The sequence below is a fragment of the Trematomus bernacchii genome, unplaced genomic scaffold, assembly GCF_902827165.1.
Source record: "Trematomus bernacchii unplaced genomic scaffold, fTreBer1.1, whole genome shotgun sequence".
Lineage (NCBI taxonomy): Eukaryota > Metazoa > Chordata > Actinopteri > Perciformes > Nototheniidae > Trematomus > Trematomus bernacchii.
Genome location: NW_022987869.1, coordinates 385,232 through 411,538, shown reverse-complemented (window position 1 = coordinate 411,538; position 26,307 = coordinate 385,232). Strand labels below are relative to the sequence as shown.

Below are 26,307 nucleotides of genomic sequence, written 5' to 3'. Positions count from 1 at the left end.
ACCTGAATCTCCTCCTAGAGCACCTTTGTGTTATTTTTAACCAAATATCTCTCAGAGGGGCGTGGGGAGGGGCTCCTTATTTTCATCTAAAGTAACAGACAGAGAATCAGCACTTTGGAAACAGGGCTAAAACAGAGGGGATTATGGGATGCTGCAATGGGAGATCTGTGTGGTAATTCGAGCCAAACACTTCAGAGACATGCTTTTTTATATATCTGAGACCTATAATATCTTGATGAAAAAGAGTATAATAGGGGACCTTTAATGTATGATGTTATTAATTACAACCTAGCCCACTAGTGTAGGCAGAATGTAACTCTTGTCCCCCATTGTATGTGACGGGACTACGGATGGAAACTAGCTCAAAGCTAAAATCCGACTCATTTACATTTAAAAACATTATTTTGTTTAAAATGTTCATTAATGTGCACTGTCCCGGTTCAAATAAACAATAATAAAAAAAAAATAAAAAAAATAGAGTAGTGCAGGAATGAGTCCTAAACCTGGAAATAAGAACCATATAGCAACCCCGGTTTTCCTTGTCTATCTAACAAAGCCAATGGGATTTTGGAATATTTCAGAAAAAAAGATTGTTGACAAAAGCATGTTTATCATACTTTCACGTTCTGTTCAGCAGGATAATGTTAAAGCCTAACAGTGAAACTGTTGAAATGCAATCGCCACAATTAAAAAGCTAACTTAAGGCTATAAAAAAAAACACAGCATGGTCACATGACTTCACATCATAACCGCTAAGCTAGTATAGTGGCGGCTAATGTTCAGCATGATGACAATCAGCAGTCCCATGTTCACTTGTTAGCAGCAGCTGTTTTCATGACACATGGGGTATTTACTGGCGTATTTTATGTCGTAGAACAAAAATCTCTTCTTGTGCTAACCACAGACCTTATTTCAGGCTTCTAACCAAAAACAAGTCAAAAGAAAAAACCGTTGAATTCGAGATGAGGGAACTGGAAGTAGGAAAATGCTTTCTCATTTCCGTGTTTAAAGACTCATTCCTGCACCACTCTATTAGCCTGTCTGGAGGATGATGGAGCTCAGGGGTGAACAGAAACGTAACCTTACCTTAACTATGAGGTTCATGATGTCAGTAGCTCAGACGGCTGAGAGAGAGACAGCCCATAAAGAACATTATTGTCATTATTAGCCAGTCTTCAGTCTTGTAACCTGGAAACACTGTACTACCAGCATAAAACTAGAGTCTACTAACTTACTCGGGTAAAACACCCTACACCTGAGCCTGTGAGCCTTTGGACAGTCATTCCTATATGCTCTCTTCAACCTCAAAAGACTGCAGGTACAGTTTCACATTCCTTGTGTTGCCACATTGTGCGCTGAGAGGCTGAGGGTTAGACCAAACAACAGTGTCAAAAGTCCACTCAGTATGTTTTTCCATGACTTTGTATAAGCACTTTATGGATATAAATGTAATTTCTGGTTTCTACGGCGTTACAGTCCAGGCTTCACTCCTGTTGAGCAGAACACCTGAAGCCAAACTCAGGAAGTATTTATCTCACCATGGCAAGTTCTCCAAAGAGGAAATACAAGAGTTTCTTCTTCAGAGTATTAAAGAAGCTGCTGGGGGAGCCTGTCCTGCTGTGTGTGATTTGTGTGTACAATCTTAGGAGCCCTCTTTACTGTCTCTAACTTTACAGAGATTAACTGTTTTAGTAATAAAATACTTTTAGAATTACTTTAAGAGACTTAGCATCGCCGGCTACTGGCTTAGTCCAAGTACCTTAATTGGAATAAAATGTTGCATGATCATCTCTGTGAGAACGGTTTTGCACAAAACCCAGCTGATCACTGTGTCTACAGTAAAGGAATAGAAAATGAGAGGATCATTCTGATTATTTGGGTGGATGACTTACAGTAGTTATCGCAGCTAATGATATTCACACAATTAATACTGTGAAAGAAATGTTGAGCACAAAATTCAAAATGAAGGATCTTGGGAAACTTAAACATTTCCTAGGCATTGACTTTACTCAGGAAAAAGGAGAAATAAAGATGGGTCAAAAGAAATTAATTACAAAAATAGTGGAAAAGTTTGGTATGAATGACTGTAAGCCAAGGTCCACCCCATGTGAACAGAAACACAACTTTGATGATGATGGTGAAGCTGTTGATGCAACACAATATCGTGAAGTGGTAGGCAGCTTAATATATTTAATGACATCTACACGGCCTGATCTAAGTTGGATAGTCAGTAAACTGTCACAGTATTTTTCAGAGCCAAAAGAACAACACTGGTTAACTGCTAAACATGTATTGAGGTACTTAAAGGGCACAATTAATCAGGAGCTATGTTTTAAACAACAAGATGAAAAACTGAAACTTGTTGCATACTGTGATGCAGATTGGGCAACAGACCAAAATGACAGACGGAGTATAACAGGGTACTGTTTTAGTCTAACTAGCAATGGGCCTGTTATTTCTTGGAGATCAAAGAAACAGCAAACAGTAGCTTTGTCGACATGTGAGGCAGAGTACATGGCACTGGCTGCCACCGCACAAGAGAGTTTGTATCTTGTGCAGCTAATAGAGAGCATGGATAATGAGGGTCAATATACTCCTGTGAACATCTTTGAAGATAACCAGGGTGCGCTCTATCCAAGAACCCAGTATGTCGTCAACGATGTAAACATGTGGATATCAAGTATCATTTTGTTCCAACTGTACTGAGTGATAACATGATAACCATTGACTATTGCCCTACAGCGGATATGGTTGCTGATATTTTCACTAAGCCTGCAACAAAGGTCAAAAGTGAGACATTTGTAAAGTATTTGTTTGGAATGTAAATAACCCCAGAAGTTTCAAACACTGTGTTATTGTGCAGGTGTATAAGGTGTTTACATTTGAATTCATGTTGAGAAATTGTGCAGTATAAGAGTAAGTGGGGGTGTTGAATTATGAATTGTAATATATGAATTTGTTTATTTAATACTCTTATACTAATCACTTCCTGTATTCCCGTGATAAAAGGGACATGCGCAATAAAACGTGTCACTTCCGGTTGAAGCAAAGCTGATGGTGTATGTGTGTATTTATTCCTCTGTCACGTTAACTATGTTCACGGTATTCCTGCCCTAAGATCATGGCATCGTTAACATTAATAATAATAATATATAACATATAAGGGACCCGATATCAGTAAAACTAGCTCCTGTACCGTATTACTTAGTGTCTTTGGACCAACAATTTATTAAAATGTCTATTATTTTTTTCTCCGTCTAGTAAGCCACCCCGAGAACTTTCTTCATGTGCTCGTACACCACGTAGGAGATGCTGACAGCTGGAATGACTTTGAGGAAGTTGGGGGTGAGTCCTCGATACAGTCCTGGTACTCCTTCATGGGATATGATGTGTTTAAACTGGCCCACCATGGTCAGCTTGGGTTTGCCCTCATGTGCGGCTGAAAGAAGAGGGACAATGGGGGTTATTGCTGGAACATTGTTCATTCTCAGTGTGTGTGGATGTCTGATTACAGCCTGTCTCACCCTGGGCCTGCATGCGTGTGCGGATCAGAGCCAGGGGGTAGGAGGCCAGCTGGCCGCAGGTGCTGGAGATGGTTCCACAGCCCAGCAGAACCAACACTCCTGGATCTGCTGAGTCTGCAGCGTTCCTCTGCAGCCAGGCGTTCTTCAGAGTCTGAGAGCATGGAAAGAGTTTGACAAATAGAGGAGAAGAGACGAGGAAAGTAGGATATAAGAGGAAATACAAATAATGAAAGGGAAGAGAGAGGTATTAATTACAATTCATCTACTTCAAATTGTATGAAATTGTATTTTATAAGGGGCTGGACACTTGGGTATGATTTTAGCTGAGTTCCTCAGTTTTATGACATTTGTACTGCAAAGCTGTGATTACTGGAATCCTACTGCAAAGATTATTTATCCGTCTAACATTTCAGGAAGGACGGGAGAGTTTCACTGTAAACATATATTTAAAGCATAAGGCTGGTGATATTTTAATATGATCTGACAACTGAATGGCCTTCAACTGGCTCTGGACGTTCTTGGTTGCTGTATTGTCATGAAAAGAGATACAGTGTGCAAGAAAATAATATAATCAGGCTCTTTTACACTTCAATGTTCTTGGAAGAATGGGTCAGAATACTTTAATTTATCCAGGGGAGGAATTAAGTTTCCTCATAGTTGCTTCATTTCAGAAGGAAATAAACAAAACATTTATTAAATTAAAATGTAATCAAAATATTTAAATTAAAATAAGAAGTACAAAATAAAAATGTGCACATTCAACTGAAATAATAACATGTCAATTACGATAAATACAGTTGTATATTAGTATTAATAAGATATTGATGCTTAATTGCATAGTTATATATAACTAAAACTATACTAAATAAACTGGGGTCATAAAGCTCCATTGTTGGCCAAAAACTAGAAGACCAAAACACACTGGAGTTTATTTCAACTCAATCCCACACTGTCCTGCTGGAAGAAATACTCACTAGCCCTCCAGATTGCACTAATGAAAGAACTGAGCCTTTATTCATTCAACTCTATAGTTATGGATTTGAAAGAATTACGACAAATGAATTAGAACTGAGTGCCATAGACAGGTTGGGAAGACTAGAAGTATTGAGAGTAGACTCATATATTGTTGGTTGTGGTCTTTCATAGGATTTGTTGACAATAAAAGTATAAAATAAAGAGTTAATTCTGGGGGCATTGATATACTTTGAACAAAACCAGAATTGTATTTATAATGAGTTCAAGACCCTATGGTACTCTTGTGTAGTTTCCACCAAAATGTACTTATTTTGGAAGAGTGGCTGAATAACATGTAAAAGGAAATCAAACTGCAGGCACACACACCTCATACACTGCCAGGTCGATGCCAGCGTAGGGGATGATGCCCAGTGTGTTTGGCAGGTAGCCCCTGTAGAACGCCCGGACCCCCTCCTTTGTCAGGATCTGTCTGGCACAGTCAGCCATCCCCGAGTACTGTCCCGTCTTCCTCAAAGTCAGACGCGTCTTCAGAACCTAACAACAGAGCGGGAGAGACACGTTAAAGAGAGAGGGTGAGGAATGATAGGTGCAAGAGAGTAATCTTCAATCGGACAAGGAGATATATCTACATTTTTCTGTTCTTTCATATACAAAGAAAAAATTAAGATTTCCCATTTTCCATCCGCTCATTGAGAGAATGAGTAGGGAGCCGATGGTCAGAATGCTAAACTTAAAGCAGCTCCAGACATCCTTACTCGAAAGTGAAATCAAACAGTTTTAAACTTCAGAAAGCAGCGAGAGATTTCAAATTGGCCATCCAACCTCATTTTATGAATCTTCCAATTACACATTTCAAACTGACCTCCAGCGGGTAGATGATGGTCTGGGCGGTGGCTCCTGCCAGAGAACCAGCAATGAACCTCTCATGAACCCTCAAACCCCCCCCCTCTTTCCTTCCTCGAATCATCCACTTGATCTAGAGTAGAGAAGGAACAGGAAGGAATCAGCCATGGAAGATGTTAGGGTCGCTCCATCTAAGGCCATTAGGAATTACCCTAAATAGCCATTTCTATTTGACATTCCAAGCAACTTACAAAAGTGTACACTGCCCGTCCAAAACAAGTCATCAACTTGATTTAACTAAGCAAATCAGTAAGAGCCTTCCATTGGATAATTACTGCAGTGATTCATACTGTGTGTTTTAGCTGGCAACAAGTTATTTAATCCTAGCTGTGCTTAGCTTCTCACTTATTAAACAACCCTGTTGGAAGACATATCCTGTGGAAAGGTTGTTAGTCATTTTCAGAAGGGTCAAATGATTGGCCTGCATCAAGCAAAGAAAACAACTAAGGAGATTGGAACTAGTAAAAGGAGTTAAGAACTGTCAAATGTTTTAGCATTATTTAAACCAAATCAATGAATCCAGTTTTACCCTGTTCCAGAGTGATGGGCGCATCAGGGTAAGAAGAGAGGCGGATGAAGTGATGTACCCATCATGCCTAGTGCCTACCATACAAGCCTGTGGGGGCAGTGTTATGGTCTGGGGTTGCTGCAGTTGGCCAGGTCTAGGTTCAGCTATGTTCTCAAAGAGAGGTCAGCTGACTGAATATACTGAATGACCAGGTCTAACATCAATGGAGTTTTTCTTCCCTGATGGCACGGGCATATGCCAAGATGGCATGACAGGATTCATGGGGCTCACATTGTGAATGAGGGGTTCAGGGAGCGGTGCGACTCCCCCATCATCAGTACAAGATCTTGGCGGAAAATGAATGCAACTCTGGACAGAAATACATGTTGTGACATAGCAGAAGCTTATCGATCAATGCCACGCCGACTATGTGCCGTACTCAAAGCTAAAAGTGGTCCATTAAATATTAGAGTTTGAAACTTTTATTTGGACGGGCAGTGTATTTACAGTGTAAGTGTTAAGAATGTATACTTTTGTTTTGTTTTAATATAGATTGGTAGCATTTGTATTGACTATTTGGAAGCACTGACCTGTTCATAGGCCATGAACTTAATGGCAGATTCCGGGGCGATCTTGAGGACATTGATGCCGTTTCCCCTCCACAGTGAGGAGACCCCCCCCTCTCGGACCATCCCCCTCAGGCCGGACCACAGGTTAACCCCTCGAGACGTAGAGCCGTGCACCTGAACACACACATACTGCCAGGTCAATCTTCTTTATCAGTGAGTTCATGTTGATGTATAGCACTTTGAATTGCCTCTGTGTCTGAAAATGTACTATATAAATAAACTTACCTTAAATAACCTTAACCTTAACGGTGTGTACATCCAACCCCCCAGTGTTGTTGGATAGAGTGAGCTAGGTGGAAGTTTCAACAACATTGCTTTCACTAATATTTAGTATCTGACATCTTGCTCGCTGTGTCAGTTTCCACAGGAATACAAAATATTGGTGTCCAACTGTTTCCTCCTAAATAAATAATACATATATATTCTCACTGTGATGAAATGCAGCTTCAGGTCTCGTCTCTGAAGTATCAATTAACTAAAAGGTGCTAAACTTGGAATCTATCATTCAAATCTCATAGAATAAACTAAACCATGCAAGAGATGTAGAATACAAACAATTGTTTATTTTATACTTCTTGTCAGTTAAAGGATTTTCCTATTTCTGATCAAATACATTGCTCACACAATGCGCAACAGTTCCTAAACCCTGGTCTTTACCTGCAGGTAGACCTTCAGGCGGTCCAGAGGAGCGGTTCCTGTCCGGGACACCGCCCCCGCCATCGCCCCGGCAACCAGCTGCCTCCACACCAGACCGGACCGCCGCTCCTTCTCCGAGAACTCATCCGGTACTGTCAGATGTTCCCCGATGTCATACATCTATAATTAATAAAGGGCCCATCTGTATTTATTTCCAGGAGGGGGTATCCTCAAAGGGATATTCTGGGTTTATCTTATTTTAATTGAAGGGTATGCTATATTTAGACTGTATTAACTGCTTTACCTTGCCATACGACGACCCTTTTTTAGACGGGGCACTGAAGACACTATATCCATATATTCTGTCTTTAAAGCCTCTAGCAATGCAAACAGTTTTTATTTTACCTTATGGAACACAAAGCTAAACTGGCAGCTGCCTCAATCTGTTACTTTTTTTAGGTTTTTGGGTTAATTTGGTGAAATAAGAAGTCCCCCACGTCACATAATAACTAACTAACGTACTGACCGAGGAAAAAGAGAAGCATTCCCAGTGTTCTGCAAGGTAAAAGCGGTAGCCCCCAGGATCTGGAACGACCTGCCCCCCCCATGTCAAATTGTCGCCCACCCTTCAAACTTTTAAGTCCCGTCTGAAGACCCACCTCTTTTCCCTCGCTTTTGAGTCAGTTTGAGCTGTTTTATCGAATGTTATGCTTTTATTTGTCTGTCCATAGCCCTTATGTGCCTTTTATCTATTCTTATGTATGCTTTTTTATCTATTCTTATGTGTGCCTTTTATCTATTATTGTAATATTATATTTTATTATAATGTTATGTCTGCTGTGAAACCCTCTGTTTTTAATATGTGCTATATAAATAAAGTGGATTGTAAAATGACTGTTTTCTCCCAATAGAGGATGGTGGCTTTGGCTCCACTCTCTGGTGTTGAGGTGACAATATTCTAAATATAGGATAGCAACTGTGACACACTATAGGTCATATTCTGACTGTAGATAAGTATCTCATACAACCCCACTTCAAAACATCCAAACTATCCCTTTGAGCCATGCTTATTGTAAAACGTTCCCTAAAATAAAACATTACATTATAGAGTTTCAACTTCTGCACTGCCACCTTCCATACATGCTGCATCACTACAGAGCACACTACATGTAAAGATGTTAATACTGACATGATTATGAAGTGCATAATTACTGAAAGCTGGTCACTCACATGGGAGTGTTTCCAGTAGTGGACAATCTCCTCCATGTTGTGGAAAGGGTTGAACAGGAAGTGATCTCGCCATTCATTCCAGTTAATAGTCATGGTGCCGTCCCTGTCCATACTGTGTGGGAGAGACAGAGTAAGACCGGAGAATTAGAACTCATACAGGGCCATCAGCAGAACACTCACAAAATCATTATTCTGCTTCTCAAACAGAAACATGCAACCCCTCAGATGACAAGGTACTAGATACTCTTATGTTCCTCATTCCCACTGCTATCATTTCATTTGCAATATAAACCTGACTTGTCAGTTTGAACCCTGACATGTGTTTTTATTTTTGGGTCAAACAGATGTCAACCCTGCACAGCCTGTACACACACACAGTTGAATGCAGTGTCTAATCAGGAAAAAAACATGTCAACGATCTCAGATATTGAGCACCTTTGTGTTTTACCAGGTTTTTACAAACCACACACAGAAATAATGTGACATTTTCTTTAGAGGACCTTTACATATAGAGTATATGTAGAGAACACATCAAACATCATTATTAAAGATAAGAGTTATGGGTGATTTTTGAGCGGTTTAAGATGGCTCTAATATGAACTTGTTTCTGGTACTTTCTAACTGTGTACCTCTGCAGGATCCTGGAGGCCTGCTCCATGCTGACCTCCACACCCAGCCTGTGCAGTGAGTGCTGGATCTCCCCCACATCGATTCGACCTTAGAACAGAACGTCTGTAGATTTCTCCAAAATTCACCAGAAGTTAGATCAGGCGTGTCAAACTCAATTCCACTAAAGGCCACACTGAGATATCATAATCACATAAAAAGGCCAATTATATATAGTATATTTATATACATTTCTTTATATTGAAAATAAATAACATTTTGTGCAACAAAAAAACTAAAATAGTCAACAAGAAAAGTTGCTTCGCCATCATAGCATTTAGCTAAACAAAAACGCCGGGTTACGTATTGTAACCCTTGTTATATTAACACAGGCTCCGCCCTCTACTGGACACTATGGGTACTACCTTATCATGCAAGCATTCACCTACTGAGATTTCTAAAGACGTAGCCGGCCTGAATGCGCGCACATCTCACTTCCGTATTAAAGGAGGCCTCGCCTCCTGACCATCATCCTACACCACTCTTCAGCGAGCGGTATAGGACAGACAGTGCCCCCGAGTAGAGGGCTCCGCCTGTGTTAATATAACAAGGGTTACAATACGTAACCCGGCGTTATATCTCTCACAGGCTCTCTACTGAATCCATGGGTACAGTGGGCGGAGCCCCGATGTATGCACGCACTGTCGTCCAGCACACCGTTCCACCTCACTGTCCCTGACCGGCTTTAGCAGCCGCTGCGCCTCACTCACCTCAAAAGTCAAAGTCAAAAGTCAAAGTCAGCTTTTTTGTCAATAATTCTACATGTTGTACATCCAGAAATATCGAAATATCGTTTCCCGCAGGCCTACAGTGTGACATATATACATAAAACAAAAAAGGCCTAGATAAACATGGTATACATTAAACAAAACAAAGGGCCTAGATAACCGGGGTATACAGTTTAAAATGTTAATAATATAATTTAAGTGTTCAAAAGTACAGTTTCAGTGCAGTAGCAGCGGAGATGGGCAGAAAAGTGAGTTAGGGGTTTAGAGTCCAGGACCATTTGGGGCAGGGGAGAAAGGTCGGAGGCAGCGTGGAGAGTTCAGGGGAGAGATGTCAGAGGGCGGAAGAGATGGAGGGAGGGGAGAGAGTTCAGCAGCCTGACCGCCTGGTGGAGGAAGCTGTTGCCCAGCCTGGAGGTGCGCGAGCTGAGGCTGAGGAACCTTCTTCCTGAAGGCAGGAGGCTGAAGAGGCTGTTGGAGGGGTGGGTGGAGTCACCCACAATGCTGAGTGCTTTGCGGGTGAGGCGGGTGTTGTATATGTCCTGTAGTGAGGGGAGTGAGGCACCGATGATCCTCTGGGCAGAGTTCACAATGCGCTGCAGGCTCTTGCGGTCGGTGGCGGTGCAGCTTCCGAACCACAGCGTGATGCAGCTGCTGAGGATGCTCTCGGTGGCGCCTCGGTAGAAGGAGAGCATGATGGGGGGTGATGCTCCGACTCGCTTGAGCTTTCGGATGAAGTACAGGCGCTGCTGGGCTTTTCTCGCTAGAGCGGTGGTGTTGGTTTTCCAGGTGAGGTCCTCAGTGATGGTCACACCAAGGAATTTGGTGCTGGTCACCTGCGTCACAGCAGCGCCGTTGATGGTCAGGGGGAGTGGGGGTCGGCGGTGGGTTCTCCTGAAGTCAACAACTATCTCCTTTGTTTTCTCCAGGTTGAGGAAGAGGTTGTTGTTTTTGCACCACAGGGACAGCTGGTTCACTTCCTTCCTGTAGTTAGTCTCATCGTTGTTACTGATGAGACCCACCACAGTAGTGTCGTCTGCAAACTTCACGATGTGGTTGGTGCTGAAGGTGGGTTTGCAGTCGTGGGTCAGCAGAGTGAAGAGAAGGGGGCTGAGCACACATCCTTGGGGGGCCCCCGTGCTCAGTATGAGGGTGTCTGAGGTGTTATTGTTGACCCGTACAGCTTGTGGTCTCTCTGTGAGGAAGTCCAGCAACCAGTTGCAGAGAGAGGGGCTGAGGCCCAGGTCTGTAAGTTGTTGTACAAGCTGCTGGGGGATGATGGTGTTGAATGCTGAGCTGAAGTCTATGAATAGCATTCTGACATAAGGGTCCTTAGCCTTAGTGTTAGTGTCCAAGTGTGTGAGGGCTGGGTGGAGAGCGGAGGAGATTGCATCCTCTGTGGACCGTTTAGCTCGGTAGGCAAACTGAAACGGGTCCAGCGATGGGGGGAGGGTGGATTTGATGTGCTTCATGACCAGCCTTTCGAAGCACTTCATGATGGTAGAGGTTAGTGCGACGGGGCGGTAGTCGTTGAAGCCGGATGGAGATGACTTCTTTGGCACTGGAATGATGGTGGTTTCCTTGAAGCACGAGGGAACAACAGCCTGGCTCAGGGAGATGTTAAAAATGTCTGTAAGGACATCTGTGAGCTCTTCCGCGCAGTCCTTCAGCACACGACCAGGAATGTTGTCAGGTCCTGCAGCCTTGCGGGGGTTAATCCTCAGCAGTGTGCTCCTCACACTGGCTGGTGAAAGACGCAAAGCCTGGTCGTCGGTGGGGGGGGTTGTTTTCTGCGCAGGTGTGTTGTTCTGTGCTTCAAAACGTGCAAAGAAGCCGTTGAGGTTGTTGAGCAGGGAGGTATGACTGTCACAGGTCTGTGGCGGTAGTTTGTAGTCCGTTAGGGTCCTTATGCCCTGCCACAGGCTCCGTGAGTCCCCGCTATCCTTGAAGTGTCCTGTAATTTCTCGGGTGTATTCTTGTTTTGCTTTCCTGATGCCACGGGACAGGTCAGCCCTGGCTGCTTTCAGCCCAGCTGGATCTCCAGCTCTGAAGGCGATGTTGCGGGCCTTCAGCAGCGTGTGGACCTCCCCTGTCAGCCATGGCTTCTGGTTAGCCCGGATGGTGATGGCTCTGTTTTGTGTCACATCGTCAATGCACTTGGTGATGTAGCCCGTGACTGTCTCTGTGTATTCTTGTATGTCGGTGTGATGGTTGTATGTGGCTGCCTGCTTGAACATGTCCCAGTCTGTAGTGTCAAAGCAGTCTCTGAGTGCAGCTGTGCTGTCCTCTGACCACACCCGAACCTGTTTTGAAACCGGTTTGGTGGCTTTTACCCTTGGTCTGTAGGCAGGTTCCAGCAGAACAGTGAGGTGGTCAGAGAGGCCGATGTGGGGGAGGGGGGATGCCTTGTATGCTCCCTTGCAACACAGTCTCACGGCATTTCGTGTTATAGTCACGAAATTAATCTATTGATTCGTGTTCACCAACACGATTTCGCCATTTTTTTCGTGTCACACAGAACGATTTTAAAAGCAATGTAAATAATAACAAATTAGAAGGAAAAAGACATTTAAAAAAATACAGATTTAAGTATTCTGACACAGAACGATTTTAGAAGCAATGTATTTATATTGGTAGTATGTTTCGTGCCTGCACCAAATAATAACAAATTAGAAGGAAAAAAAGATGACATAAAATACAGATGTCAGTATTCTGAGGCTCTGAGACATTTCTTTTCCTCACTGACGGCAAAAAAACTCAGACATTATACAATTTAAAATAAAAGGGATAGGGTTAGGCTTAGGGTAAGATATTGAGTAAGAACATGTTTTTATGAACCACACAGCTTCTGGTCTTCCAAGACCCGACCGGACAAAAAGACGTGTTGCAGGCACGAAACATACTACCAATAGAAATACATTGCATTTAAAATCGTTCTGTGTGACACGAAAAAAAGGTGAAAATCGTGTTGGTGAACACGAATCAATAGATTAAATTAATTTCGTGACTAATAACACGAAATGCCGTGAGACTGGGTTGTCCCTTGATGTTGGTGTAGACCAGGTCTAATGTGTTTTTCCCCCTGGTTGGAAAAACAACATGCTGATATATTTTAGGCAGCACAGTTTTTAAGTTAGCGTGGTTGAAGTCTCCAGCTACGATGAGTAGGCCGTCTGGGTGTGCTGTCTGTTGCTCACTGATGGTTCTGTACAGTTCACCGAGTGCCTCCTCTTTACCCTCGCTACTGGGGTTAGGCGGGAGGTAAACAGCCGCCACAAGAATCGCTGTAAACTCCCTCGGCAGGTAAAAAGGACGGCATTTTAGAACCATAAATTCCACCAGTGGCGAGCAGTGTTTGCTAACAACAACAGTGTCTCGGCACCAAGCGTCACTGATGTACACACACACACCGCAGCCGCGAGTCTTCTTTCCCCCGTTATCTTTGTTCCTGTCTGCTCGGTAGCTTGTTAGCTTGTCTAGCTGAATAGCGGAGTCAGGGATGTTGTTGTGGAGCCATGTTTCCGTGAACACGTAAACACAGCAGTCTCTCACCTTTCGCTGGGTTGATCGTAGCAGGCGTATGTTGTCTATCCAGTGAGTGGACATTTGCCAGAAGTAGTGATGGAATTGCCGGCTTGTGTGGGCTAGCCTCTAGCCTAGCCTGGATACCTCCACGTTTCCCCCTCTTTTGCTTCCTCTCACATCGTCGGCAGCGTCTCCTTTCCGGGTGGGGCTTGACGCGAGACGGGTAGCAGAGGAGCTCCAGGCGGCTGAGTTCCTCTACGAGTTTAGCTTCCAAATTGAAGAAAGTTGATCTTCTTCCAAGAAGAAACTCACAGCTGTATTGTTGTCCTTTACGGTATAAGTCCAACGGAGACGACGAACATAGTGACAAACTCGACAGATCTGACGAACAAGACGAAAACACTGTTTTTTCTAGACCGCGAGGGGCCGCTGCGACTGCTCGCGCCGCCATCTAGTCTCCACATCTCCACAGAGAAGTCTGTGCTGCGGCTGACCGAGCACACTCTGCCGCGCTTACCTCGCAAAAAGTGTGCCCGAAAAACAGTGCTGAGGGCTCCCCCCGTCCGCCTATAGGCAGACAGAGAAAGTCCGCAGCCCTGTATGGGTTCACTATGCACCCTCTCTCCTGAGTCCCTAATGAGCACGGGGAGAGCGCAATTGCCCCCTATGTCCCCCCACTCAGACACTGACCCGTGCAGAGTGTGTACAGACTATAGTGTGGAGGGCTCTCCCCCTCCTGCCCCCAGGCAGGCGAGGGGAGCCCTCCAGCCCTGTAAGGGCCCAGAGCGCATTACATCACCCCGCGACCTTCCAGGGGTCCGGAGAAACGTAAGCGCATTTACGCCCGGGGAGGGGGTCAGATGCCCACTGACCCACAGCCCCCCTCCCTCCTCACCAGTCCTGTGTTGCCCCAGCAAGCACAGACGTTGAGAAAGAGCCAGACATATCCAAGAGATAAAACTTAATGAAGGGGCCTGGCGTTGACCAAGACGCCGCCGTACATATATCCTCCACACTCACACCGTTGAATAAAGCTGTTGACGCAGCCACAGCTCGTGTGGAGTGCGCACGGACCCCCGCAGGGCAGGCTCTCCCTGCCTGTTCGTAGGCGTGTGCAATGCCTCCACAGAGCCAGCCTGGCAGGCGTTTCTTGGACAGAGCTTTTCCAGTCACCCCGCCCCCGAAGCACACAAACAGCTGTTCAGTGCGTCTAAGGGCAGCTGTGAGCTCTACATAACATGCTAGCGCACGCACCGGGCAGAGGGGGTGTCATTTAGCTTCCCTGGCCCCACCATGGGGTGGAAGACTAAAACCCCCCAACTGAATAGCCCTCGACCTGAACGCACTCCTTAGGCTCTTGGGCACAAAGGAGGGGTTCGGTCTGAGTGTCGCCCCGCTCCGGTCACCCTGAATCAGTAAACAGCTCGGGTGCACCGATAGAGCGGTTAACTCTGACACTCTTTTGGCTGACGTTAAGGCAAGTAGCAACGCTGTCTTCCACGACAGTGCTTTCAGGGAGGAGAGCTCCAGAGGCTCAAATGGTTCTGTGACCAGAGCCTCGAGCACCAGCGGCAGGTCCCACTGCGGGGCGGAGGCGCGCACTACTGGGCGCAGCCTCCTGACCCCCTGTAACAACCGCAACATCAGTGGATGAGAAAAGGCTGACCTGCCGTCAAATCCCTCATGGCAGGACGAGGTGGCTGCTGCATACACTTTCACTGTGGAATGAGCAAGCCCTCTGTCCACCAGTAACTGTAAAAAGGATAAAATAGAGCCCAACTCACAAGATAGGGGCTCTATTCTCCGCTCCTCACACCATCGCTGGAATCCCAGCCACTTCGGCCTGTAACAGGCTGTGGTGGATCCTGCTCTAACTGCCTGGATAGACTGAATAACGCTGTCAGACAATCCACCCTGTCTCAGCCTGTCCCTCTCAGGAGCCAAGCCTGGAGAGGACGGCCCAGAGTGGGTAACGCCCCGATTGCACCTGCCTCTTGAGACATCGCCCCCCAGAACTGGGGGATCGCCCAGGGCTGGCCCACCTTCATCTGTGTCATCTCTACCATATCTACCACGGAGCCCCGACGCGATCCGGTGCTACTAGCATGACTGCCAGACGTTCCCGCCTCACTCTCCCCAGGAGAGGGAGAATGAGACGCAGCGGTGGAAAGGCGTATAGCAGCTTCCTTGGCCATGGCTCGTGTGCAAACGCGTCCACCCCCAAGGGCGGGTCGTCGCTCAGGGCCATGGAAAACCACAGGGCACAGTGGCTGTTGCGCCGGCTGGCGAACAGATCCACTTCCGCTCTCCCGAACTGGGCCCAGATCTGCTTCACCACCTCCGGGTGAAGCGTCCATTCGCCTGGCAGGGGGCCGCCCCTCGACCTGAGGTCGGCCCCCCTGTTCTCCAGTCCCGGGACATGGAGGGCTTTCAGAGATAACACCACCTCTGAAGCCCATAACCACAGCCTCTCCGCTGTGGCCAACAAGGCGGCGGAGCGGACTCCGCCCTGCCTGTTGATATAAGCCACTGTGGTGCTGTTGTCACTCCTGACCATTACATGTCTCCCTTGAATTAGGGGCATGAAATGCTGGAGGACTAACACTACCGCCCGTAGCTCTAGGAGGTTGCTGTGTCGTGTCTCTGTCTCCAGCGCCCACCTATAGCCCTCTTCAGGCAGGTCCCTCCCCATCCTGTTCTGGATGCGTCCGTGAACACTGTGATGTAGGAGGTTACCCGTTCCAGTGGAGACCCTCTCCGGAGGTGACCGGGGGACCCCCAGAACCGGAGGTTGCCTTCCACTGAGGGGGGGATGGTCACCAGCTGCCGCTTGTGCCTCTTGGGATCCAAACGCAGACTGGAAAACCACCTCTGCAGGCGGCGCATATGCAGTAACCCGAGCGGGACCACAATGTGAGCAGCCGCCATGAGACCCAAAGTCTGCATGACAGTTAAAGCTGTCACTGTTGCCCCCTGTCGCAGCCTGTGCACCGCCCGGAGAAGGGACGCACTTCTGCTCTCTGACAGGGTGGCGCGCAGCGCGTCTGCATCGAGCACCACACCCAAATACAACGCCTGTTGGTGAGGTATGGGGGTGCTCTTTTTCCAATTGATTGCAAAGCCTAACTTGGTTGTGTGATCAATTGTGCTGTGCAAAGCATTCCCTGGACCCAGCCATGACTATGAGGTCGTCTAGGTAAAAGAAAACTCTCATGCCGTAGGCGCGCAGCGGTTGAAGCGCAGTGGCCACACATTTGCTGAACGTGCGTGGGGATAGGGAGTAGCCGAACGGTAGTCTGTTGTACTCGTAGGCTACCCCCTGGAAGGCAAAACGCAGATACTTTCTGTGCTCTGGCATAATCTCCACATGAAAGTATGCGTCTTTCAGGTCGATGGTGGTGAACCAATCGCCCGGTTGCACCAGCCCCATTAACTGTTTTATGGTTAACATGCAAAATTTCCTGCGGAAAATGTGGCGATTCAGGCTGCGCAAATCTAGAATAGGTCTGAATTCCCCTGTCTTCTTGAGAACCAGGAAGTACATGGAATAAAGACCCTTTTCTCTGTGCTGAGGATGCACAACAGGCACTGCCTGTTTCTGCACCAGAGCCTGAATCTCTGCTGAGAGGAAACCCATCTCCTCCTGGGAGGACAGATTTACCTCTCGCATGCCTCTGAATGGAGGTGGGATGCTGCAAAACTGCAGTGAATAACCCCGTTTCAGTGTCCTGTCCATCCACACAGCTGAGGCTCCATTCCCCATAACATTGCGTTAATGGACAAGCCCTCAGCTGTGGGGCCGCAGCTATGAAGCTGTGATACTCTCTGGCGACCCGTTCCGCAGCAAAACCCCCCGTGAAGGGAAGATTTGCCCATGGAGGGTCGACACAGAAAGGGACGATTATTTACTGAGGTCCCCGAACGCACCGCCGTGCGCTCTTGTGTGAGCGCACGCTCCACCATAATGCTGTTCTCACCACTACGTTAAACAGCATTAATCGGAGTCTTTATAGGCGTAGTGTATTTTACTGAGGTCCCTGAACGCACCGCCACGCGCTCTTGTGTGAGTGTGGACTCCGCCATAATGCAGCCCTTACCACTACGGTAAACTGCATTAATTGGAGTATTTATTCTAGGTGTAGTGTGTTCCCTAATACGCCGGCCAAAATGCCCCTGCTTTGATAGCACTTCCTGCAGTTTATCTCTCTCATCTGCGCATGCCCACTAGCTATCTCCGTTACAGGAGCAACAACCGGGGTAGTGAGTGGGGAATATGTACAGTCAACAATGTGTGTGAGTGCAGGATTGTGAAAACAAACGACACTCAGACTTAGATACAGATCAACCTTCTTTTTATTAGACATGACAGGGATCTGAGCATTATACAGGGAGGAGGTGGGATTCACCCTGGCGTCCCGGGTGGAGAGACCCGTTGAGACGCTTCCTCCCCCCGCCAGTCAGCTCCGTGATGGTGGAGCGCCCCACCCGGCGGTTCTCTGCTGCTGCTGAGTCTGCCGAGGTCGGCAGCCCGTCCCCGTGGCTGCGGCGGCCATTCCATGGATCAGATTGTTCATCTGACCTATGCAGCAGTCCGGATAATCGCTCCCGTCCTGAGACGGGAGAGCGGGGGCGTCTGTTTGAGGAGTAATCAAAGAGACGCCCAACACGCCTAGATTATTGGCCGCAGCCGCCATCTGTGCACCGAGCGTGAACATTTTATCCAAATACTCCAAGGCATCTGGGTCCCGCGGCAGCGGGGGCAGAGGTTTCTTCCCCTCCGCCCAACCAGATGTCCGCGGCAACAGATGGGCCGCCAGGCTCTCATCGAGGGGGGACACACTGTGTCTGATCGGCCCTGCACCCTGATAATGCCCGACATGGATGCTACTGAGGCCTTCGCCCTCAATGGACGCCGCCATGTCGCCTCCACACACTGCCAGATATCTTGCAACGGGGGCGAGACGAAGGCCGGCTGTGCCGGAAACACCGGACCGTAAAAACCCCTGCCTAAGGCGGCTTATAGGCCTCGGTGGCAGCGGTGGGGGAGCGGTAAGCCTACACACTCCGCAGCCTGGGTCATCACCGCTGGGAAGTCCAGCCGCGCAGACCTGAGTGCTGGACCCTCCTGGCCATCGGAACCGGGGGTGTCGGACAAGGAGATGTCCTCGTCATCTTCCCCCTCTGCGAAGTCGACCACTCGGTCCCTCGGAAGGGCAAATTCAAATGGCACGTCCTCCAGATCGTCCATGTCCACCACCTCGAGGTCCGGATCTTCAACCTCCACGTGCACCTGCGGGCCGAGCTTCCTCCACAAGTGCTCCGCACAATGCCGACGGCTCATCAGCAGAATCGAGCGAGAGGAAACGCAGGCCGGTGTCTGGCCCATTCCCTGCTCGGCATGGTCCGGCCCCAGGCACTGGAAGCACTGGCGGTGCGGATCCGCTCCTGCAATCAGGCCAGGCCAAGGCACGATGGGCAGGTTCGATGTTCCAGGAGTGGCTCCATTTTTCACTAATTCGCTTTCTACTTTCTCTCATACGTCTCAGATAGTTTTCAGTGTCACTTCCGCTCGCTGAAGAGTAAAGGATGATGGTCAGGAGGCGAGGCCTCCTTTAATACGGAAGTGAGATGCGCGCGCATTCAGGTAGGCCCGCCCCGGGGCCGGCTACGTCTATAGAAGTCTCAGTAGGTGAATGCTTGCATGATAAGGTAATACCCATAGAGTCCAGTAGAGGGCGGAGCCTGTGAGAGATATAACAAATAACTTGGATTTCGATTACATTTTTACAAGTTGGCTAACATACAGCCGACTAAAACCAACAGGTTTCACAGGTCTCATTATAAAAAGTCAATGGTGGTTTTCTTGGCATGCAATCATATCAACAAAAAACTCTAAAAAGTACAAAATAAGCTCTGCAGTTAAATCTTACATGGGATTTCACAGACCTAAACATGATGCATCAGTGTTGGTATGCCTTTTAGTAACACAGACACCTGTTTCTAGCTAGCAGACATCTTTAATGCAATATATACAAATGTATTAAGAGCCTATACTGATATAAGGGCCAAACCCAAACAAGCAAGGGGCCAGATTGGCCAATGGGCCTTGAGCTTGACAAGTGTGCCTTACATCATGCCTGTGTGTGTGTGTGTGTGTGTGTGTGTGTGTGTGTGTGTGTGTGTGTGTGTGTGTGTGTGTGTGTGTGTGTGTGTGTGTGTGTGTGTGTGTGTGTGTGTGTGTGTGTGTGTGTGTGTGTGTGTGTGTGTGTGTGTGTGTGTGTGTGTGTGTGTGTGTGTGTGTGTGTAGCTTGCCCACACCATCCTTGTTGCGGTCCAGGCTGTTGAAGAGGAGCCACAGCCTCCTCTCGTGAGCCCACAGGTACTGGGAGAACTCGTGGAAGTCCAGTAAACCATCGCGGTTGTTGTCGCTCTCCAGGACTATCTGTTGGGGGGGGGGGGAGTGATGTCATTCAATAGCTAGCTACAGACAGGTGCTCCATATATGATGGAGCAGGTGGAGATGGTGGGGGTGTACAGGTGAGGGTGTGTTGGTAATGTAGACAGCACTGAAGTGACAGGGGTCAGGGGGGTACAGAGAGTGAGGGGGTCAGAGGGCTGTGCTCCCTATGAGGTTCCAGAAGTAAACACATCTTACCGCCCACTTTTGGGGGGAAACAAAGCTGTCATTTGAATGGCGGTCAATACAAATTCTGAAGTTTTTGCCAATCCGATCCGATATTTAAGAAAACCGTGGATTTTTGGATCTTCCAAGAGCCCGATTACAATGGCCAGACAGGCAAACAATTACATTAAATCATTGGAAATCGACGATCGGCAGAGGTGGGAGTAAGTCCTACTGTACATGTGCAAGTCATGAGCAAGTCTCAAGTCTTGACCTACAAGTATCAAGCAAGTCCCAAGTCACTGTGGTGAGAGTCAAGCAAGTCAAGTCAAGTCATTGCTCAGGTCAAGTCAAGTCAAGTCAAGTCATACAAAATTCTGATGAATAAGCCCAGTTTCCGCATTTAAATCAGTTAAAAGACAGTGGTTATGAAAATGGATTCAACCCACACTATGATCTTCATCACATACACAGTTAATCATTTGAAATCTAATTTAGACCGATGACAATCATATTAGATTCATATTAACCCTAGAACTGCAGACAATATAGCTAGGACTCAATCAATCTGTTCAAAAAGGCAGAATTCCAGGTAAGAAAATCATATATGGCATTTGCCATTACACATATTTAATTTACATTTCTGTTAACACTAGAACCGCCAACAGCGTCAGCACCTACATAGATATCATTTTCAAATCATTTAATTTGTTCCTCTTCATCATTTCCTTATAAACTAAGTAGGACGATTTAAAACTCAGTTAATTGGGTTAATTTAGAAATTGCTTCAGTTTATCATCATAACAGATCAAAAAGTTCAGATTCATTTTACAATAAATCAAGGAATGATGCACTTCTACAAACAAAAACAACATAATTAAAACATTTAAACAAACTACTAAAAGTAGATGAACTACATTATTCAACAGTTTACAGTAACTTCTGATAACACAGGGGAAATAAACGAGGCATCTCTTTTCCTCTCTCTCTCTCCCTCTCCTGACTGCCCGTCAGTATCAGTGTTAGTCAAAATGAATCCCTTGGCGGTTCTAGTGTTCATTTACCGTTTTGTCTTCTCTTTGTAATGCTTAATCGATTTGAAACCAAGTCTAACGTAGCTTAAACTTAACGTTAGCTTTCTAGCTAACACAACACATTCACGCACCTTTCTCTGTGGGCTTTTTTGTAGTGACGAATGAAGTTGGATGTTGTGGTGGTCGTGTCACTGATCTTTATGCTGCAGACCCTGCATACCGCTGTTCTCTTCTTATTAGCGTCATCGACAACATAATCCTTGAATCCAAACTTCACTATTTGTGGAGTAACGCTAGCCGCTGCCATGTTACACTCCTGCCGTCTAGTGGGTTGCCAGGTTTGCGCGCACGACGCTATAATCACCCAATCGCGTTTCGAAAAAACTAAACGTAATATCTCACTACAAAAACAAACGCAAATATTAAATTTTAAACAGTCAAGTCCTTTCAAGTAATCTGTCTCAAGCTTAAGTCAAGTCTCAAGTCGTGAATACCAAGTCAAAGTCAAGTCAAGTCTTTTATCAATGTTAGTCAAGCAAGTCTCAAGTCAAAAAATATACGACTCGAGTCTGACTCGAGTCAAGTCATGTGACTCGAGTCCCCACAGAGCTCTTCTTTTACTGTCCTTTTTTTTAGTTAAGTTAACTGTAGGTTACTCTGAGGCCCAAGCCCCACGGGAACGAAAACGGGTTGTATCCGCATATTTCTCTTGCGTATAGCCCTTTTTGCCACACGAGGCCGTAACGAAACGATAGAAACGGACCCCGCAAACGACAACGGGTCCAAAGGTGGATAGATCTGGGAATGGAGCGTTCTGGGGGGTCATACGGCTCCGTGTGATCGCCTCTATACGGTCATTTTCTGATAATGACGACGCAATAGCCCCGCCTCTCCCCACCTCTCCGCGTACCCCGCGTCATTGCTGATGTGTTTCGTTAACAACAACAACAATGGCGGATCGCAGCGTTGCTATTGTGCTCCAGACGCTACTGACCATGTTACAGTTCTTTGTGCAACATCTACAGGAGCTCATCCATCAGCAACAACAGGACATGGAGAACATGACCTACATGTTGCTAAGACTACCGCGGGGAATAACCAGAAGGGCAACCAGGAGAAGGTTTTGGGTAAGACCGGGCAGAAGCAGCAGTTGGTGGGACAATTTTGTCAATGGCGTTGTCGTGGATGAGGAATGGAGGGAGAACTTCCGTATGTCCAGAGCCTCTGTCGTCGCCCTGACCGAAGAACTGTGCCCATATATCGAAAGGCAAACAACAAACATGAGGGCACCAATTGATCCACTGAAAAGGGTTGCGTTAATACTGTATTACCTGAGCGATGGGGGAAGGATGCGGAAGACTGCTAACGCCTTCGGTGTTTCGCGCCAGGCTTTGTCCGTCATTATTAGGCAGACATGCAGAGCGATCTCAATCCACCTGGGTCCAAAATACATCAAGCTGCCTTTTACTGAGCCCGAGACCGCGGATCTGGTTGAGGGCTTCGATCATGCTCATCACATGCCACAATGTTTAGGAGCAGTGGACAGAACCCCCATCGAAATCAAGCAGCCATCTACCAACCCCACTGACTACATCAACAGGAAAGGCAAACATTCCCTTAATGTACAGGCCGTCTGTGATTACAAGTACCGATTCATGGATGTTGTGGTAAAGTGGCCTGGGAGTGTGCATGATGCACGGGTCTTTGCTAATTCAAAGCTAAACATGTACTTGAAAACTGGAAAGATCCCTGCTCTGAGAAAACAGATTGTGGACGAGGAGGAGGCCATACCAATTTATCTTCTTGGTGATCCTGCCTACCCGCTGCTGCCGTACCTGATGAAGGAATATGCAACCGGTGGCTCCACAGTTCAGGAACAGTACTTTGGGCTATCTTTGTGTAGGGCACGTATGGTCATTGAGTGTGCTTTTGGTCGCCTCAAGGCCAGATTTGCTGCACTTAGAAGGCCTATGGACATAAACTTGGTTGACCTGCCCCATGTCATTTACTCCTGCTTTGTCCTCCACAATGTTTGTGAGGCCAGTAAGGAGGCTGTGGATGATCAATCTGTGTTGGGAACAATTCAAGGTGAAAGGGATTTACAGCCTCCCACACAGAGCAATAGGTATCTCACTGACTGTAATGAGGGGGAGGGAAAGAGAGTGAGGAGAGTGCTTACGGCTTACATTGACCCTTAGGACTACATAAAAGACAGACTGTATTTTTTTTTTGGAAGGTTACTGTGTTAAGATCTGACAAACATTCTTTGTTACATTCACTGTGCAGCTCCTTCAGTGACAGGCTTTTTTTTTTTTTTACTTAATACTTCTTAATGTATGTAACATTAAACTACAAAATATGTGATTCTCCAATGTTCAAAGTGTGAAATGAAAAATAAAATTGGCTGCAACCACTTCCAGACTTTCTTTGAACATAAAGTGCAACAAATGTGCAAACGCAGTATCATATATATTTATACTTTCCCATAAGGACCCAACGTGGCACGGTGTCACATGAACTTTAATGTTCTGGAAAGTTACACTGATGTTCCATCCTGACTTTCACAGGAAACCCGGAGTGACATATATGCACGATTAGAAATATGATTATGATCTGCTCAGTTAATTTAGCTGATTCAATTATATTTAGTTAATATATCCTTTATTCTTCAGTTCAAACAATGTTCAAACCAATTTAAACCAAAAAAGCAAGAGTTATTTTACCATTGAAGCCCAATGTGACATGTGACATTTCAGATATTTGACACTAGGGGGGGTTATTTATCAGAAATATGGTCTATATATGTCTTAATTATGTTCTCAATGTTCCCAAAAGTAGAAGCGGGTCTGGGTTCTTATGGGTTAAACAACTGGCTTACAACGCAAAAAACTGAAGCTCACTACTTTATCAGTCAACTTGGCCAGTAATAGATATCTCACTGACTGTAATGAGGGAAATACAGTGAAGAGTGCTTGCGGAGTACATTGACATGAAAGACAAGACTGTTATTTTGCAAGGTTTTTTATTAAGAACATTTGCAAGAGCTATAATGATACATATATTCACTGGAATAAAAAGTGAAATGCTTTCAGTCCACATGTTCACAGTGCAACAAGGAATAGAACACCTTGACTGGCAACAAAAATAGGGATAAACATATTCACTGGAATAAAAAGTTAAATTGGCTGCACCCACTTCCAGACTTTCTTTATACTTATAAAGTGCAACACAAACTGAAGCTCTGTGCTTCAACAGTCCTCTTGAAAGAGTGACTGCCTGCATGAAAACTGAGATGGTTGCCGTGGGGGGTCAGGGGTCATCGTGTGCAGGTGTGGTGCAGAGGGGTTTGGTGTGTAGGCAGGCTGTGGCCTTCTATACAGGTACAGTGACTGTTCCGGGAATTGTCCACCGCTGCTACTGTGGGGTTGCGCATGCATGAATTCCCTCATCAGGGAAAAGCCCTCCCGAATATTATCATTCATCAGCTGAAAGCTTTCTGCGTTGCGGGTGGATGTTTGATGATTTTGCTCCATGAGCTCCACCATCCTCCTTTTTAGTTTGAGGTCTTCCTGCACGGCATGGTCAACTGGCAGTTTTCTTTTCATGCGGTCACTTCTGTGGCCGTTCAGCTGCACCTTGAATAAACCAGAGCATTTTTGTATTATTACACAATAGGACCATAGCCACCAGATAACATAAGACCAAAGGCATGTTGTGCAATAGCTTTCAATACCTTCTACTTTTACAAATACAACAGCCCTCAATATCTTCTACTTTTACAAATACAACAGCTCTCAATACCTTCTGCTTTTACAAAGCTTAAACATGTTCAGTTTTTCTGTGGAAGGTACTGTATCGTAGTATGTAGCAAGTCCGTTAGGCTTGAAATCATGAACATACCTGGAGCAGATTCCTGCGATGCTGTACAACTGCAGCAGCTGGCAGACTTCCGCTGGATTCGCTCGACTCTGGCGGTGGCGAATCTTTGGAACGCTCCAAACTCGGGGGTGAGCTTGGTCCGGAAGACGACTCTTCCAGGTCCCCCGTCTCGATGCCCGAGCTAAGGGAGCACGTAGCAGGCGAGCCACCCCAAACCTCTTCACACAGCTCAAAAAACATTTGCACAACACGTCCTTGGCCACTCCGACGCTTAGTGTCCACCGCATGCCTGTACTTTATGCGGATTTGTTTTAGCTTGGCGGCAAGCTGGGCCTTTGTAATGGCGCCCACGACGTGAGGGAAATCCTTCCCTGTGTCGGTCCTCGGATACTGCGCCTGAAATAAGTCGTCTATATCGCTATACTTCAATTTGCAGGACTCCCAGTCAACATTCTTCTGTATTTTGGAAGTTGTGTAGTCTAATGTGACCCTAAGTAGAAGTTCTACCTCATCATCAGTCCACGAAAAGACCTCCTTTCTTGCACAAATATCAGCCATCTTCTACCTTGTTTGTTTGTGCCTTACACATCCGGGGGGGATCTTATACTCGCTGCTTTTTGTGGAGGAAGTTACAGCGCCACGTACAGGCTCGGCATATGTACTGCAGCTTTTCCAGTGGTTGGATCTAAACGGAGCTGTCTCGTGTGAACAGACACTATCCGGTGTATATTGCGTGTGGACGGAAGCTTTTTGGCGATTGCGTTTGCGTTAATCCTATGCGTTTTGCCGTATGCATTCCCGTGGGGCACCAGCCTGAGTGACAAGCTTACAGTTAGTGAAGTAACACTTTTTTTTTGTGAGTCACGACCTGGCTGTTTCATTCTAACATAACGCTCGAAATGTTACTGTTTCCACTCAGACTTCAATACAGCTACACAATTGTTTGGTTTCCATGGTAACGCGTCTCTTTAGTACAACTCTACCCTCTGCTCACTCCTTTCCTGTAAATTAAACTATACAGGTCCAGCCCACACATGTGACAGCGCAGTTGCTCCATCATTCCATCTCTTCTTTTTTCCTGCTCAATACGCTCCTTGGCCCGGGACACACATATTTATTTAGATATGTTTTAACCTGTTAAGCCCTGAGCCTGTTTTTCAGGTCTCAGGCTCAAAAATGACATTCCCAGAACAAATGACCAAGGGTTAAATTAATAATCTTTTTTCTCAAAGTAATGATAAACCTGTGAGTTGGATGTAGAAAAGTCAGAATCAATATAGATGTTTTTTATTTTAAAGAAAATTCAGATTTTACATAGTAAAAAACTGTAAATTATAGTGTCCGTCCAAAAATTATTTTTTACTTATAGTGAAAACCACCCTTGGATGATGGGTTAGTAGACTAAAAGCTTTAGGAATCCAAAGTACAACATATAATAAGTACCCTGTATC

At 46.1% G+C, this 26,307-nt stretch overlaps 1 protein-coding gene across 2 annotated transcripts in view; it reads right to left on the bottom strand.

Annotated features, from left to right (window-relative positions):
• Positions 1-2,178: 2,178 nt before the first annotated feature.
• slc25a23b (solute carrier family 25 member 23b) overlaps positions 2,179-26,307 on the bottom strand; it is a 40,272-nt gene continuing 16,143 nt past the window's right edge. The window contains exons 2-10 of one of the 2 annotated variants that reach the window (XM_034113555.1): positions 19,640-19,763; positions 9,035-9,122; positions 8,406-8,517; positions 7,197-7,355; positions 6,501-6,653; positions 5,362-5,475; positions 4,866-5,033; positions 3,525-3,675; positions 2,179-3,439 (exon numbers count right to left, since the gene is read on the bottom strand). In XM_034113555.1, the coding sequence (XP_033969446.1) occupies positions 3,258-3,439; positions 3,525-3,675; positions 4,866-5,033; positions 5,362-5,475; positions 6,501-6,653; positions 7,197-7,355; positions 8,406-8,517; positions 9,035-9,122; positions 19,640-19,763 (1,251 nt within the window). In that variant the 3' untranslated portion in view covers positions 2,179-3,257. The remainder of the gene's footprint in view (positions 3,440-3,524; positions 3,676-4,865; positions 5,034-5,361; positions 5,476-6,500; positions 6,654-7,196; positions 7,356-8,405; positions 8,518-9,034; positions 9,123-19,639; positions 19,764-26,307) is intronic. The other variant, XM_034113556.1, reaches the window with a different exon arrangement.